Source organism: Heterodontus francisci, chromosome 26, assembly GCF_036365525.1.
Source record: "Heterodontus francisci isolate sHetFra1 chromosome 26, sHetFra1.hap1, whole genome shotgun sequence".
In the NCBI taxonomy this organism is placed as follows: domain Eukaryota; kingdom Metazoa; phylum Chordata; class Chondrichthyes; order Heterodontiformes; family Heterodontidae; genus Heterodontus; species Heterodontus francisci.
Window position 1 is genome coordinate 11,658,746 of NC_090396.1, and position 18,721 is coordinate 11,677,466.

Genomic DNA, 18,721 nt, shown 5'->3' on the forward strand with positions numbered 1-18,721 from the left:
GGGCTTGGGAGGGGTCGGATGTGGTTCTGTCGAGCCTTTACCCTACACTTCTTGTAGCTGGCGTATGGAGAAGATCATAACCATACTAGATCTGCTGGCACAGAAACGGCACTATGCTTCTGGGTACACACAGTCTGCAAGAAAATGGAGGCTTTTAAGCATGACCCTAGCAAAGGCCTTCCCTGTAACACTAAGGAGTGGGATATCCCTGTAGTTGTTGCAGTCTCCTCTGTCGCCTTTGTTTTTGTATAATGTGATGATTTTAGCATCATGCATCTCCTGTGGAACAGAGCCTACTTTCCAGCAGAGAAGGAGAAGGTCATAAAGGTACAAAGTACTCATTAAGTATTCTAGCCTTACCCTGGTCCGGATGGTCTGCATCTCAGGTTTGTAAAGGAAGTGGGAGTGGAGATAGCGGAACAATTTGCCATAATCTTCCAATCTTCCCTAGATACAGGGGAGGTGCCGGAGGATTGAAGAGTGGCAAATGTGATACCCTTATTCAAGAAAGGGTGTAAGAACATTCCTAGTAACTACAGGCCAGTCAGTTTAACATGAGTGGTGGGTAAGGTTTCAGAAACAATAATCAGGGAAAAAAAAATCAACGGGCATTTGGAGAGGTTTGAGTTAATTAAGGAGACAACACAGATTTGTAAAAGGCAGATCCCGTTTGACTAACCTAATTAAATTTTTTGATGAAATAACAGAGAAGATTGATGAAGGGAAAGTAATGGATGTTGACTATATGAATTTATTAAAGAACCACATTATAGGCTGGTTAACAAAATTGAAGCTCATGAAATAGGAGGGTCAGTGTCAACTTGGATTAAAATTTGACTTAAGGACAGAAAATAGCGAGTTGTGGTAAATGGTTGTTTTTCAGACTGGAGGATGGTACACAGTGTTGTTCCCCAAGGGTCAGTGCTAGGACAACTGCTTTTTTGATATATATATATAAATGACTTGGATATTGGAATAGAGAAAAATTTCAAAATTTGCCCCCGATAATCTTGGAGGTGTGGCAGACAGTGAGGATGATACCAATTAACTTCAACAGAATGGACAGACAAGTGGCAAACGGAATTTGATAGAGAAGTGTGAGGTGATGCATTTTGGCAGAAGGGATAGATTGAAGCAATATAGACTTAATGGCACAGTTCTAAAGAGCGTACAGGGATCTGGGGGTTCATGTACATCGATCTTTGAAGGTGGCATGACATATTAAGAAAGTAGTTAGCAAAGCATATGGGATCTTGGGCTTCATAATTAGAAATTATTGAGTACAAAAGCAGAGAGGTTATGCTGAACCTTTATAAAGCTCTGGCTAGGTCACAACTGGAGTATTGCATCTAGTTCTGGTCACCACACTTTAGGAAGGATGTGAGAGTCCTTAAGAGGTTGCAGAGGAGATTTACCAGAATGGTTCCAGGGATAGGGATTTTAGCTACAAGGTTAGGTTGGAAAAACTAGGGTTGGAGAAGCTCTCCTTTGGAGCAAAGGAGATTGAGGGCAGATTTGATGGAGGTGTACAAGATTATGACAGGCTTAGTTAAGATAGACAAAGTAAAGCTGTTCCAATCACCTTATGGGACACAGATTTAAGGTTTTGGGCAAGAGATGCAGCGGGAATGTGAGAAAGAACTTTTTAATGTCGCGGGTGGTAATGACCTGGAACTCGCTGCCTACGAGGCTGGTGGAAACAGAAATAATAAATGATTTCAAAAGGAAATTGGATGGACCTTGAGGGAAATAAACTTGCAGGGGATAGAGCGAGGGAATGGGACTGATTGTCTACAGAGAGCCAGCAAGGACTCGATGGGCTGAATGGCTTCCTTCTGTGCCACAATGACTCTAAAGAAACAAAAGGTGTGTCAAGAAGAGGTGTAAATGGTAAGATCCTGAATAGCTGTTATCTAAAAGCAAAGGAAAGGAAATAACAGAGAAAGGGAGAAAAAAAAACCATCAAAGAAAAACAAAACAAAATTGGGGCAGAGATTACAAACTAAAATTGTTGAACTCAATGTTGAATCCAGAAGGCTGTAAAATGCCTAGTCAAAAGTTGAGGTTGTGTTCCTCCAGCTTGTGTTGAGCTTCATTAGAACACTGCAGGAGGCCAAAGGCAGAAAGGTTAAGATGTAAGGGAGGAAGGTGGATAATTTAAAATGACAGGCAACTGGATCATGCTTGCAGACTGAACGGAGGTATTCTGCAAAGCAGTCACCCGAACAGCGTTTGGTCTCCCCAATGTAGCAGAGACTAGATCATGAGCAGCGAATAATGAAAGAAGTGAACTATGTTTGGGGCCTTGGACAGTTAAATGGGAGAAGGTAAAAGGGCAGGTGTTGCTTCTCCTGCAATGGAAAGGTGCTGTAGGAAAGGGAGGGGGGGGGCAGGTGTGGTGGTGGGGGGGTGGCAGTGACTGAGTAGTGGACCAGGGTTTTGCGGAGGGCACAGCCCCTTCAGAATGCTGAAAGGGGAGGGAAGAGAAAGATGTGTTTGGTAGTGGCATAGGAACATAGGAGCAGGAGTAGGCCATTCAGCCCATCAAGCCTGCTCCACCATTCAATTAGATCATGGCTGATCATCTACCTCAAAGCCACTTTCCCGCACTCTCCCCATATCCCTTGATGTCTTTAGTATCCAGGGGGCTGCATTTTGTTCTCCCCCAGGCTTCGGGTTTCCTGGTGTGAAGATGGCTCTCGATGAGGCCCGCCACGGACCTCAACGCCGTGAGGGCCCAGCTCAATCCTCCCGGCGGAGGCGAGGCTCCATGGCGGCCCCCCGCTGCTAGGCGATGGAACCACAATTAATATATTCAAATGAATAAAATGATTAAATTTAAATAGACTTACCTGCGGTCTTGAGGCCCACCGCGATCTTTGGTGCGGCGGCCGGCACTCCCACACCTTTAGATACCCATCCAGGGAAATGTGGTGCCACACTGGTGGGGAGGGGGAAGGAGGTAAGTTTGTCACTGAGGGGTGGAGGGGGGGGAAACAGGGTCAAACATATGTAATGGGTGTAGGGAATGGTGGGAAGGATTGAACCTTAAACTTTGTGCAGTTTGGTGGGGGGGTGGGGGGGTGGAATGGTCAGATGTAAAAGGTAAGTATTTTGGGGGGGGGGTGGGAAGGGAAAATAATTATTGTTATTGGGGGGGGGTGGGAAAGGGGCGCTAGAAATTTATTTATTTAATTTGTGGGTAGGACTTTAAAAATTCAAATAGGGCAACAGGGCTGGCTGCCTTTTAAAAATGGCACCAGTGCCTGCGCATAGGCAGCTGATGCCATTGCCAGGGACAGACAGTCCACCCCCCTCCGTGAGATTAGGGGGGTGAGCCACCGCGCTTGAGATTGCGGCAACTCTTTGGCATGCAGCCCGTATGGGGGAGGGGGGGCAACCAATTTTTGAGCTCGCTGTCGAGATCGGCAGCAGGCTCTTAAAATCCAGCCCCAGATATCTATCGATTTCTGTCTTGAACGTGCTCAATGATTGAGCTTCCACAGCCCTCTGGGGTAGAGAATTCCAAAGATTTACTACCCTCTGAGTAAAGAAATTCATCCTCATCTCAGTCTTAAATGGCCTACTCCTTATTCTGAGATTATGTCCCCTTGGTTCTAGACTCCCCAGCCAGGGGAAACATCCTATTTACATCCACCATGTCACACCCTGTAAGAATTTTGTAAGTTTCAATGAGATCACCTCTCATTATTTGAAACGCTAGAGAATATAGGCTCAGTTTCCTCAATCTCTCCTCATAGGACAATCCCACTATCCCAGGTATTAGTCTGGTGAACCTCTGTTGCACTCCCTCTATGGCAAGTATATCCTTCCTTAGTTAAGGAGACCAAAACTGTACCCAATACTCCAGGTGCGATCATTATACCAAGGCTGTATACAATTGCAGCAAGACATTTGTACTCCTGTACTGATATCCCCTTGCGATGAAGGCTAACATACCATTTGCCTTCCTAATTGCTTGCTGCACCTGCATACTAACTTTTAGTGACTCATAAACAAGAACACCCAGGTCCCTTTGGACATTAACACTTCCCAATCTCTCACCATGTGAGAAATACTCTTTATGCTTTTTCTACCAAAGTGGATAACTTCACACTTATTCACATTATATTCCATCTGCCATGTTCTTGCACACTCACTTAGCCTGTCCAAAAACCCCTTGAAGCCTCCTTGCATCCTCCTCACAACTTACATTCCTACCTAGTTTTGTGTCATCAGCAAATTTGGCAATATTACATTTGGTTATGAAGGTCACTGACCTGAAACATTAACTTTGCTTCTCTCTCCACAGATGCTGCCAGAACTGAGTATTTCCAGCACTTTTTGGTTTTATTTCAAATTTCCAGCAGCTGCAGTATTTGCTTTTATTACTACATTTGGTCCCCACATCCAAAGCATTTATATAGATTGTGAACAGCTGTAGCCCCAGCACTGATTCTTGCAGTACCCCACTAATAATAGCCTGCCTTCCTGAGAATGACCCATTTATTCCTACTCCCTGTTTTCTGTTAACCAAATCTCAATCCATACCAGTATATTACCCCACAATCCCATCACACTGGAAATGGCAGATAATCCATTGAACAGAGGCTGTTTAGTGTTATAAAAACAGAAAGTGCTGGAAAAACTCAGCAGATCTGGCAGCATCTGTGGAGAGAGAAGCAGAGTTAACATTTCAGGTCAGTGACCCTTCTTCACTGACCTGAAATGTTAACTTTGCTTCTCTCTCCACAGATGCTGCCAGACCTGAGTTTTTCCAACACTTTCTGTTTTTATTTCAGATTTTCAGCATCCGCAGTATTTTGCTTTCATTTTACTGTTTAGTGTTACATATTTATTCCGGCTCTAACTCCCCCAAATCCACCATAATAAATAATTAAAAATGCTTGTAGCTCTGAGAAACACACATTAATGTACATCGCACACAGCTAACCATTCACAACATAATCTTGCCTTTGAGCAATAGCAGTGTGTTAGTACTGGTCAGTGTTGAGAGACGGTGGCGTAGTGGTAATGTCACTGAACTAGAAATCCAGCAGTCAAGACTAATACCCTAGGGACAGAGGTTCAAATCCCACCATGGCAGCAGGTGGAGATTAAATTAACTAATTTTAAGGGCAGCACAGTGGTTAGCACTGCAGCCTCACAGCTCCTGCAACCTGGGTTCAGTTTTGGGTACTACCTGTGCAGAGTTTACAAGTTCTCCCTGTGACGGCGTGGGTTTCCTCCCACAGCCAAAAGACTTGCAGGTTGATAGGTAAATTGGCCATTATAAAATTGCCCCTAGTATAGGTAGGTGGTAGGGGAATTGAGGGTATGTGGTAGGAATATGGGATTAATGTAGGATTAGTATAAAATGGGTGGTTGATGGTCGGCACAGACTCAGTGGGCTGAAGGGCCTGTTTCAGTGCTGTATCTCCAAACAAAAAAAAAATAAAGTGTTAGCAATGGTGCTGAACTTTGGGAGTTGGCACAGGCTGGTAAACCTGATTAAAAGCAGATGCAAAAGAGCTAAGAGGAGGTGGGGGAAAGTGATTGGAAAGTGAAGGACAGGACAATTACTCGAATACCAGGCCCCGCTCAACAGAAGGGAAGGCCTCACATACTTTGTCCCTTCAGCAAGTGAGTTAAGGCCTCACCATCTCCCCTCCCAACCGTCCGTGCACGCGCACCCACTGACGTAATCAGCAGCGCCGGAGGTCACGTGTCCCCTCAGCAGCGCGCGCGTCCCTGGCCCCGCCCTATTACTGTTACTCCCGCCTCGCGGGCCTGCCAGCCTCCCAATCAGATTGCGGGCCAGGCCGCGGGGGCGCGCACGTCGTATTTTGTCAGGTTGCGTGCGCGTGGACGCGATGTGCCGGGGGCGCGCGTTCGCCTCGCCTCCCCGATTCTCCTGCTCCCCCTCTCTCTCTCTTTGTGCCGAGGAGACGCAGGCGAGAAGATACAATGGCGGACGAGAAGCCTAAGGTAATGGGCAGCATGAGGCGGGGCCGGCCCCGGGGACAACAGCTGGCCTCCCGCCGCTCTATTTGACTCCCCCGCCGCCGCGATTTTACGTTGCTCGGCTCGAGGCCGCTCTCTCGCTCGGCCCCGTTTGAAATTTTGCCGCCATATTCGGAGCGGCTTGGCCTGGGCCTGAGGCCGGGATTGCACCGCACGCATCCTCCAGGCGGGACCGAGTCCTGGTGGCAGGCTGCCCTGCTCTGTGCGCTGGCGGGTGTTTGGTCTCCCACCTGGAGATGCGCCCAATCCCTAGCCCAAAGTGAGAGAAACCCAGAAGGACGGCCGCAACAGCCCAGCCTCTCTGCGGTATTTATAGCAATAATAACCCGGCTACAATGATCCAGAATACTCAGGCTGGGCAAGCCTGATAAATTTAATGATCCAGTTATGTACTAATACATAATGACCACGTTATGTCATCTTATATGTAATCTAGTAATATATATTTATATAATAGCTGGGCTATATTATACCATCTAAAATTGTATAGCTATACCTTACTATAATGGTGAAGCTATGTCATGTTTTATCTAATAGCCCAACTATATATTAATATCTAATAGTGAATCTATATTGTGTTGTAATAATGATCCATTACACTAAGAGCCAATGCTGCTGTAAATTCACCACCTGAGTGCCTGCATGGCGCTATTGCAAAGAAGAATAGAGGAATTATCCCTGGTGTCCTGCCCAATATTTATCCCTCAGGCAACATTGATGTGTGCAAATTGGCTGCTGCATTTCCTACATTACAATAGTGACTACACTTCAAAAGTACTTCATTGTTTGTAAAGTGCCATGGTATGTCCAGTGGTGATGAAAGGTGGTATATAAATGCAAGTCTTTTGTACGCTGTGGGAGAAAAACTCCACTTGCTGGCCATAATGTGTAAATGATCATATGATTACAGAAGCTTACTTGTCAAAATTGTGACTTTAACATGTTTACATATGTGCTACTGCCCGCCCTTGATGGAGAAGTGGAGGTCATTGAGAGTCATAGAGTCATTAGGCTGCAGAAGGAGGCCATTCGGTCCATCATGAGTCATAACTCTGCAAGTTTATTTCCCTCAAGTTCCCATTCACTGTTCTTTTGAAATCATTCATCGTCTCTGCTTTCACCACCCTCATAAGCAGTGAGTTCCAGGTCATTATCACTCACTGCATAAAAAAGTTCTTCCTCATATCACCCACTGCATCTCTTGCCCAAAACCTTAAATTTGTGTCACCTCATCCTTGTACCATCAGCTAATAGGAACAGCTTTTCTTTGTCTACCTTATCAAAACCATAATCTTGTACACTTCTATCAAATCTCCCCTCAATCTCCTTTGCTCCAAGGAGAACAACCCCAGCTTCTCCAACCTAACTGCAGCTAAAATCCCTCATCCTTGGAACCATTCTGGTAAACCACCTCTGCGTCCTCTCAAGGGCCCTCAGTGGGAAGACATCTGTGTAGGTCAGCAAAGTGAAAATATAGTACATGGGTGAAAGATAAATTTGTGTTCCTGTTGCTTTCTGCTTAGCCGTAGTGTTGTAGTGCCTCTCGCGCCATGGAGAGGAACCACCTCTTGGGGTAGATCTCTTTTTTGGCAGAGGCAGTCGCACCACTGTTTAGAACTGTGGGCAGGCTGCAATTTGTCCATAACTGAGTCATATAGACTCAGGTACAGTATCTCAAGCTTAATCTGTAGTCCGTGCAGTTACACTTGGGATTCTACAATTGGGCCCAGTGCTCTTCAGCTTGGGAAAGGGAAATCTGTCAGTGTTCCTGGACCTGATTACTGAGCAGTTACCTGTTCTGTAAAGGAAATAGGATTAGCTCAGCTGTGAATGCTACCCCTTATCTCTGCACACTGTCAAAATACCTGCGAATACTCACTCACTCCCGAGGTTCAGACAGTAGCCAGTTGGGCAAAGTGTCAGAGGGTGACTAGTGTTTGTGAAACTGGAATGATCGCCTTCAAGAGTAGGGGAGCAAATCAAGGTGTGATTTATGAACCAGTGCAACTTAGGAAGTTTTTCTGAATAGTAATTGTCATGGAATGATTTAATCTGGTGTAAGATTTACCTGGCCGGCATGAGCGAAACTCTTCATTTAACTCATCTTCCTTGTGTTGGCCCACCTGTGCTGTTCACACACCCTTGAGACAAGTGGGTGAGATTCAGAAATGTGATGGCTGGTATAGAGCAGATTTCATGGACATTGTAGTGTTGTGATGTCATCACGTGTCTTGGATTTTGAAATATTACCTGTGGGTAGACAACTAGTGATCATTGGAGTGAGACCAGGAGGCTCTATACATGCATATAGTGTAAATTCTGTTTTTAATGTTAGTGTTTGGGTCCTTATGTGTGAATTATACTGTACAGACCTCTTACTGCTGTGAGTTTATCCAGTGACTTGTGAGCCATAAAGACTAGGGCATTTCCAGATTCAATCCCAGTTTGTGCTTTTGACCCTAGCTAGGGTGGGCATAGGTATGTTCCAAGAAGTTTTAGTACCCATAGGTTAGGGAGGGCAAAACTGACCAATCCTGGTGGACATCTAGTAACCTCTGCTGTGGATGGTGGGTGCGTTACATGGAATTTACAGCACAGAAACTTGCCGTTTGATCTACACCAGTATTTAAGCCCACCCCTCTCCATCTAACCCTATCAGCATATCTTTCTATTCGTGTTATTCACCTCAGCAACTCATGTGGAGTTCCACTTTTTCACCACTCTGAGTAAAGAAAGGTTGAGGTCAGGATTAGGCTCTACTTTGATATCCCCATTCCCCCACACTGTCAAGGTGCACATCAATAATGGCCACTTGCGTGATGCATCATTCCCTACCGAGGTATCAGTGTCAGCAGAGGGGGGAGGGGGACTGTTGAACAGAAATAAGGTAAAAAATTTTGTAAATGCTGGAAATCTGAAATAAAGTGAGTTTTGGCAGTATGGTCAGCTACAGAGTTGGAAGCTGGGCATGATTATGACAAACCAGCAACAGTCTATTTTGCAGCACATAAAGTCTATTTACTTGGCAGAGTCCATTTCAACAGTCTCTTTTAGGAACTACAACAAGCAAAAATCATGACCAAAACTGCAGCAAAGTCTCTCGATAATAGCAGGATTATTTCTCCAGCAAAATGCATTGCGTGGAGGAAATTTAAATATAAATGAAGTGTGCAAAATCAATCCCAGTCACTAATAGCAATGCAGTCTCTGGGCAAGATTGAAATTACCCAATCATCTCCATTCTGGCCTTGGCTTGTGCTGTCACTGTATGTAGCCATTCTGATGCAGCCATCAGAACTGAATGATAAATTAGCATTTTGGTAAAGTTGGAAACATGAAAATAGGGAGGAGTATCAGCCAATCACGGAGGGAGTTAATAGTTATATAACCTGCAAACTGTTTAATAGAGAACGGTTAGATTTCAAACATCATCATTGAGGAAACGGTGAGACATTAAAAGGGAAAAATAATGTCTTTTTAGGAGGTGAGAAGACATTGGAGAGTTCTGTACAGAAAGAAATCTGAGAAAGTAGGGGAAAGGTAAACTGCCAATGTAGGAAATCTGAAATTAAAACTAAATAAACTAGTGAAATGCTAGGTCCTGTTTTGTATGCTTCAATCCATTACGATCCATTTCACTGTTGCTGATAAGTGCAAGGGTCAAACCTGCAGATCATAATTTATGGTTTATTTAAATTTAATTCTGATTTGGTATCAAGAATTGCATAGCTGGAGAAGGAAACAGCTTTTCACATGATACTGTGTCTGATATTAACTTATGTCCTTGGACAAATGCATTCCTATATTTACAAAGAAAAACTGATGTTCTATAACTTTTGTCTTGATCCTGTATTTGGGAATATCTTCCTTTCTCCAGAATAAAATCCTATCATTGCCTGCTTGCCAAATCCCCTGCAGTTACAACCGATGCTGATGTCCTAAGATAGGGCAGGGTGTTTTTCTCTGTCCACTCCCCCACTTGCGTATGGTTGCACGAGTGCCTTGTCCAAGTAGCCATTCTTTGTTATTTTACCCTTCCTGATCCAAGGCTCCTGAGAACAGTTTTATTGTTCATACAGTCATGGTGGCTGAGATTAGCTAATTGAGTACAGACTGAGGCTATATCCTGGGAGTTTCCTATCTGTAGCTATTCACTGTGTAAATATGTCGAGTCACTGGCAGAGTACCTGATGCATACTTCTATATTGGTAACATTGATAAGTTAGTTTTCCCTTTGGATCACCATGTTCTGTGTCTCAGCAACAGGAACTAACTCTGGTAGTGATCTCCTCCAGGCTTCCTGTTGTCATTGGTGATCTGAAGTTGACTGTTTGCCGGTGTCTGGCTTTTTTTTTGTTTTACCCATTTCTCCTTCTGCTAATCACTGTATTCTGCTTGTAACATCCCAGAAGCAGTGCAACTGAGATTGGGAACTCAGCAGTGTGTTGGTGTTCATACTTGTTGCATTGCCTATGTTAGAATACATAGAATATACAGCGTAGAAACAGGCCATCTGGCCCAACTAGTCTATGCTGGTGTTTATACTCCACACAAGTCTCCTCCCATTTCATCGACATCATCTCAGCCTTTCAGCATATCTTTCTATTCCCTTTGCTCTCATGTACTCGTCTAGTTTCCTTTTGAAAGAATCTAAGTTATTTGCCTCAACCACTTCACGTGGTAGAGAGTTCCACATTCTAACCACTCCTCTATGTAAGGAAATTACTCCTTAATTCCATATTGAATTTATTAGTAACTACCTTGTATTTATGGACCTGGTTTTGGATTCTCACACAAGTGGAAACATTCCATTTACCTTGTCCACCCATTCATAATTGTAAAGACCTCTATCAGGTCTCCTCTGAGTCTTTTCTAAAGAAAAAATCCCAATTTGTTTAATCTTTCCTGATAGCTGTAATCTCTCAGTTCTGGTAACATCCTTATAAATCTCTTCTGTACTTTCTCCAGTGCTTCTATTTCCTTTTTAGTCGCGGCTGTCCCTCAATTCTACTCAGGGTCGCGAGTTTCTGCCATGGGCCTTCATGTGACTGAACAGGCCAATTCTCAACCCGCAGATCTGGTCGTGGGAGCCGGAGTGCAGGATTTCCTTCCTTTTCTTTCCTTCTCTGCTGCCGCTCTGCTGCCTCATTAAAGCATGATGCAGCTTGATGGACAAGTTTTCGCCATTTTGAATGATTGGTAGAAAGCTCCTCCCAGTCATCAATGTCAATGCTACCATGAATCCAAGAGAGCTTGAGTGTTTTTGAAGCTTTTTCTTTGTCCTCCCCTGGAACGCTGGCCATTTGAGAGTTGAGAAAACAGGGTCTGGCGGGGAAGACAGTCTTCGGCCATCCAGCCCAACGAAGTTGATTTTGCAGGAGTTTTGCCTGAATGCTTTTGGAGCTGGCTTCAAGAAGGACACTAGCATTTGTTTTCGGCAGTCCTCCCATTGAATCTGGAGGATGTGGCGGAGGCATTGCTGATGGAATTTCTCCATGTGTTGCTCATACACAGTCCAGGTCTCACCGTAGTATAGGAGTGTGGTGATGACCACTGCTGTGTACGCTAGGACTTGTGGAGGTCTTTGTTGTCAAACACTCGCCGTAATTTGTAGAAGGCTGAGCTGGCACAGTTGATCTGGTGTTGGATCAGTGGTGGGCTTTTGAAGAGAGGTGGCTGCCAAGGTATGGGAATTGCTCAACATATTCCAGAGCCGCTCCTTTGGCATGTATGGGTGGTGGAATATTTGACTGATGAGGTGTGGGTTGATTTGAGTTTTGTTTTGGCAACATCCAAGGACAGGCCAAGTCTCTTGTATGTAGAATTGAAGAGATTGACAGTGACTTGCAAACTGGTGCAGAGTGGGCAGCGACACTGCAGTCATCTGCAAACTGTAGATCATGTATGTCTGTGGTGGTCAGTTTAGTTTTGGTATGGAGGCGACTGAGATTAAAGAGTTTTCCATCCAAGCGGTATTTAATACTCACACCAGAGGGTAGTTGATCTTTGATGCGGTGAATAGCCACTGTCAGGTAGTTTTTAAATAGTATGGGGGCTATCACACAGACTTGCTTGACCCTGGTTTGGATTTTGAAGGTGTCTGTTTCAGATCTCCCACTCAAGACAGTTGCAGTCATATCATCAGGGAGCAATTGCAGGACTGTAATGAAGTTTCTTGGACATTCAAATCTTTGGAGCACAATCCACAGAGCCTCGCAATTTACTTAGTCAAATGCTTTGGTCAGGTCGATGAATACAGTGAAGAGTCCCTGGTGTTCTCGACATTTTTCTTTGATTTGTCTGGATATAAAGACCATGTCAGAGGGTCTTGGGGAGGGTCTAAAGCCACACTGTGTCTCAGGATTTCCTCAGCCACAGGAAGTAGGCAATTCAGGAGAATGCGTGTCAGGGTTTTCCCTGCTAAGGAGAAGAGCAAAATACCTCAATAGTTTCCACAGCATGATTTATCTCCTTTCTTGAAGATAGTTACAGTTGTTGCATTCCTGAAGTCAGGGGAAGGAGGCGGGAGGGGAGTTCTTTTTCCTCCCAAGTCTGTAGGATGAGTGCATGGAGTCTTGATGTGAACAAAAGCCCACTAGCTTTGAACACCTCAGCTGGAATACCATTGGGGCCACAGACTTTGTTTTTTTCATCCGTTTGATTGCTTGTTGCAGCTCCCCCATCGATGGTGGTTCACCTGTGGATTCTACCACAGGGTACTGAAGGATAGTCTGGAAAATATCAGCTGTCACTGTGGATTCACGGTTGAGGAGTTGATGAAATTGTTCTTTCCAGCATTGACGGATGACATTGTCATCCTTAAGAAGAGAGACACCATCCTGTGAGTGAAGGGGATTTTGTCCATTTGACCTTGGTCTATAGATGGCTCTGGTGGCTTCAGAAAAGCTTTGCATGTCATGATGGTCAGCATATTGTTAGATCTCTCATGCTTCTCGTCAACTGCGAAGACAGAAGAAGGCTGCAGCAGAAAGGTGATCCCGGTCATTGTGGTTCGACACGTCACTGAAATCTGATCACCAAGCCGTCAAGATCGTATGGACAATGCTGGTGCCCAAGCTCCCCATGTTAAAGCCACGCGCAGGCTTCTGCCAAGGTCCATTTACCAAGTCCTGTGGTGGAGAATTAGCGACGGGGACAGGGCTGTGAACCTGGGAGTCCCGAGTCAAGAATCTGCACACAGGCGACAGATGTATGAAGGTCATTGAACACCTGTGTTGAGACAAAGGTGTCTTTGGGCAGCAGCATCTGTGACTGAGCAGTCCTGTTCAGGAAACCCTCTGCTCACCCAAATGAGGAGGGGACTAGATAAGGAGCCTTAAAAATAGGCTGTCCCACTTTCTCGTGGCTGGGAAACCATTCTGCAGGATCACCATCTTTGTGGTCAAAGAAAGAAAGCTTTAAATTTTGCAACTTGGAATATTGGAACACTCGTGGATAATCTCACAACCAGTCTGGAAAGCATAACTGCAATTGTATCCTGTGAGCTATCAAGACTCCAAATTGACATTGCCGCCCTCAGTGAGACCCGCCTTCCTGAGGAGGGGCAGCTGAAGGAACAAGCCAAGGGATACACCTATTGGAAAGGAAAGGCTGACAGCAACCCTCATGTCCACAGAGTTGGCTTTGCCATCCAGAATAGAATCTTGGATGCACTGCCAGTATTCCCCAATTCTATAAGGCTCATGATACTTCACCTACAGCTCAGCCATATTCAATATGTCACCATCATCAGTGCTTATGCCCCGATCTTTGACTCAGATGAAGATGTTAAGGAAAAGTTCTATTCTGACCTTGATGAAGTCCTCGCTGCCATCCCAAAAGAAGAGATCATCCTTCTGGTGGACTTTAATGCCAGAATCGGCTGTGACTCTGGAGAGAAACCATTGGAAAAAACGGGGTGGAAAAAGCCAAAGCAAATGGTGTCCTCCTGCTGACAAAATGTACTCAGCATGGCCTCATTATAACAAACATCCTCTTCTGCCAGAAGGACAAATACAGAACCACATGGAGGCATCCTAAATCAAAGCACTGGCACCTCCTGGATTATGTCATTGTTCGAGTCAAAGATCTAAGTGATGTCTATATCACTCGATCCATGCGGGGGACTGTTGCTTGCTGAACCGAGCATCTATTTGTTCGATCGGTAATGAACATCCACCTAGCACCAAGACATCACAAGACCCAAAAGTCCGAGAGGAATAAGATCAACATCTCAGCCCTAAAGCAGCCTGACTGAAGAGAGGAATTCCAAGTGCAGCTCACAACCAGTCTCGAAAATTTTCACATGTCCAATGAAGAAAGCTGGGAGGAAGCTTGTGTGGAATATAAAAGCTGGCATAGACAAGTTGGGCCAAATGGTCTGTTCCTGTGCTGTAGGCTCGATATAAGATATGTGAAGTAATGTGACTCGTCAATTTGGTTCAGGTGTTGTTCTTGTCTATGAGTCACAAGTTGCAAGTTTCAAACTGCATGTACACCTAACACTTCAGTGCAGTACTTGAGGGAATGCTGTGTTGTTAAGGTTCTGTCTTACGAATGAGAAGTAAAGTTTCCATGACATTTCAGAGATTTCCCAATGCAACTCTTTGCTGTTTATGGGGCATTGCTGAATGCAAATTGGCTTCTTCATTTATCTACATAATAAGTAATGCATTGTTTGTCCTGAAGACATGATGAGAGGCATTGCAGAATCTTGTAGCTCAGAAAGAAGCCATTTGGGCCATCATTCTTGTGCTGGCTTTTTGAAAGAGCTATCCAATTAGTCCCACTCCCCTGCTCTTTCTCCATAGAAATCTTGACTTTTCAAAATAGCTCCACTTCCCTATTGAATGCGCTTCCACCACCCTTTCAGGCAGTTTCAGATTACAACAACTCACTTAAAAAAAATTATTGCCCCCCCCACTTTGGTTCTTTTGGCAATTATCTTAAATCTTTGTCCTCTGGTTATTGACACTCTGCCAGTGGAAACAGTTTCTCCTTATTTACTCATATAAAAGTCCTTCATAATACTGAATACCTTTCTCAAATTTCCCTGTAACCTCCTCTGTTCTAAGGAGAACAATTCCAGCTTCTTTAGTCTTGCTACATAACTGAAGTCCCTCATTTCAGGTACTTTTCGAATAAACCTCTGCACTCCAGTGTTTTTATAAAGCTTTAGCATAACCTCTTTGTTTTTGCACTCTATGCCTCTATTTATAAAGCCCAGGGTCTTGTTATATTTTTTTTAACAGCCTTTTCAACTTGTCCTGCAACCTTCAAAGAATTGTGTATTTGTACCCCCAGCCTTCTCTGTTCCTGCACCACTTTAAAATGATATCATTTAGTTTATATTGCCTCTCCTCATTCTTCCTACCAAAATGCATCACATCACACTTCTCGGCATTCAAATTCATCTTCCATGTGTCTGCCTGTTTCATTTGTCCATGTCCTCCTGAAATCTGCTCTTATCCTCCTCATTGCTTGTCACATTTCCAAGTTTTGTGTCATCTGCATACTTTGGAAAATATACCCTGTATACCCAAGTCTAGGCCATTTATATATATCAAAAAGAGCAGTGGTCCCAATGCCAATTTCTGGGGGACATCACTGGAAATTTCGCTCCAGTCTGAAAAACAACCATTCAGCACTAATCTCTGCTTTTTGTATCTTAATCAATTTCATATACATGCTGGCACTGCCCCTTTAATCCCACTAACAAGTCAATCAGGTAGCACTTTATTGAGCGTCTTATGAAAGTCCAACATCAACCACATTGCTTTCTGTTATTTCATTGAAGAACGTAGTCAGGTTTATTAGACACGATTTACCTTTAAATAGGAAGAAATTGATGAAAGTAAATGTGGGCCCATTAGAGGCAGAGAGAGGTGAAATTATAATGGCGGATAAGAAAATGGCAGAGACATTAAACAAATACTTTGTATCTGTCTTCATGTTAGTAGACAAAGAAATCCAGAGATAATGGGGAACCAAGGATCCAGCAAGAAAGTGGAATTTAAAGAAATCAGTATTCATAAAGAAATAGTACTGAAACGTGGACTCGATGGGCTGAATGGCTTCCTTCTGTGATGTTTGACTCTATGAAGAAATTAATGGGACTGAGTGATGACAAATCCTGTGAACATGGCAACCTGCTTCCCCGGGTTTTGAAAGATGTAGCTGCAGAGATAGTGGATGCATTGGTGTTGGATCTTCCAAAATTTCTTAGATTCTAGAATAGTTCTTAAAGATTGGAAGGTAGCAAACATAACTCCACTATTTAAGAAAGGAGGAAGAGAGAAAACGGGGAACTATAGGCTAATTAGCCTAACATCAGTAGTAGGCAAAATGCTAGAAACTATTATTAGGGATGTGGTAACAGGACACTTAGAAAATCACAATATGATTAAGTGGCATCAACATGGATTTATGGAAGGGAAATCATGTTTGACAAATCCTTTAGGGTTTTCCGAGGATGTAACTAGCAGCATGGATAAGGGGGACCCTGTGGATGTAATGTATTTGGATTTTCAAAAGGCTGCGTTTGCTGACAACACCACCACTAGGTGGTGCTGCAATGGCACGTATGGAAATGCAGCCTGTGCCACTGAAACGTCAGTCTGCAACGTCAGGCAGCTGCCAGGATTAAAGATGGCGCTGCTCAAATAATCTCACGATGGCAACCTAAACACATGACAGCATGCAATGGCCGGGGAGGGGAGGGAGTGAGCGGGTGGGTGGGTGGGTGAGTCAGCGGTCGGGGGTGTGGCAAGCGGGCTGTGAGCGAGTGGTCGGGGGGGGGGGGTGGTGGTGTGGTGAGTGAGCGGGCCGGGGGCTGTGAGCGAGCAGGCGGGAGTTGGGAGCGGGCAGTGGGGGGAAGGAAGAGAACGCATCTGCCACCAGCAAGGTCTTCGGCCGCACTCACCCTGCACCCACTCTCTACCCGCTCCCCAGACCCCCTCTCCCCCCACCCCTGCTTTCTCCAGCCCGGAACCCCCCACCATCTGCCCGCGTTACGCGATGACGTCATCTGCGCATGCGCCAACCAGTCCTGGCACTGCTGAACGCAGCACATGTGCAGAAGGTAGGAACCAATCTGCGCATGTGCGCAGATTGGCGCAGTCGGATGACATAAGCTGCCAGCTGCGTTGTCAAAAAGCATTTAAGATGCCACATGAGGTTATTAAACAAAATTAGGACAGGAGTATTATATGGGCATGAATTGAGGATTGGTTAATGGACAGAAAACAGTTAGAATAAATGGAACATTTTTGGGTTGGCAGGCTGTAACTAGCAATATCACAAGGATCAGTATTTGAGCCACGGCTATTTACAATTTATATTAATGATTTAGATGGGGAGACTGTAATGTATCCAAGTTTGCTGATGATACAAAGTTAGGTGGGAAAATAACCAATGAGGAGGATGTGAAAACGCTGCAGAGGGATATAGACAGGTTGGGTGTGTGGGCAAGAACATGGCAGATAGAATACATTGTGGCAAAGTGTGAAATTATCCCCTTTGGTAGAAAAAATAAAAAGGCAGAATATTTTTGAATGGTGAGAGACTGGGAAATGTTTGCTTTCAGAGGGACCTGGGTGTCCTTGGACATGAATCACAGAAAGTTAACATGCAGGTACAACAAGCAATTAGGAAGGCAAAAGGATTGGAAAGAGTAAAGACTTCTTACTGCAATTACTTACTACATAGGCCACACATGGAATACTGTGTGCAGTTTTGGTGGTCTTACCTAAGAAAGGTTCACTAGTCTGGTTCCTGGGTTGAGGGGATTGTCCTATGAGGAGAAATTGAGTAGACTGGGCCTATATTAGGGGCGGCACAGTGGTTAGCACCGCAGCCTCACAGATCCAGCGACCCGGGCTCGATTCTGGGTACTGCCTGTGCGGAGTTTGCAAGTTCTCCCTGTGACCGCGTGGGGTTTCCGCTGGGTGTTCCAGTTTCCTCCCACGGCCAAAGACTTGCAGGTTGATAGGTAAATTGGCTATTGTCAATTGCCCCTAGTGTAGGTAGGTGGTAGGGGAATTGAGGGGATGTGGTAGGAATATGGGATTAATGTAGGATTAGTATAAATGGGTGGTTGATGGTCGGCACAGACTCGGTGGGCCGAACGACCTGTTTCAGTGCTGTATCTCTAAATAAAAATTTAAAAAATAAATATTCCCTGGATTTTAAAAGAATGAGAAGCGATCTATTTGAAACATATAAAGTTCTTAAGGGGCTTGACAGGGCAGATGCTAGGCAAACGTTTCTGCTAGCTGGGGAATCCAGAACACAGGGTCACAGTCTCAGAATAAGGGGTCAGCTATTTAGGACTGCGATGAGAAATTTCTTCACACTAAAGGTTGTGTATCTTTGGAATTCTTTACCCGAGAGAGCTGTGGATGCTCTGTCGTTGAGTATATTAAAGACAGAGGTTGATAGATTTTTGGATACAAAGGGAATATGTGAGTAGTGTAGGAAGGTGGAGTTAAGGTAGAAGATCAGCCTTGATATTTCTGAATGACGGAGCAGGCACGAAGGGCTGAATAGCCTACTCCTATTTCATATGTTCTTATTTTCACATTGCTCATTTATTGTTTTACCTGCCAATCTATAATTCCAATTCATGTGGACCAAATCCCTTTATAACTCACTGAAATTAGTCCTTCTCCATTTGAGTATTTTCACCTTTGAATGTTCC

The 18,721-nt window shown here is 44.5% G+C and overlaps 1 protein-coding gene across 1 annotated transcript in view; it reads left to right on the top strand.

The window, feature by feature from the left end:
- Positions 1-5,865: 5,865 nt before the first annotated feature.
- The window catches only part of LOC137384176 (small ubiquitin-related modifier 3), a 32,157-nt gene continuing 19,301 nt past the window's right edge, over positions 5,866-18,721 (top strand). Inside the window, exon 1 of the mRNA XM_068057804.1 lies at positions 5,866-5,988. Coding sequence (XP_067913905.1) covers positions 5,968-5,988 — 21 coding nt within the window. The 5' untranslated portion in view covers positions 5,866-5,967. The remainder of the gene's footprint in view (positions 5,989-18,721) is intronic.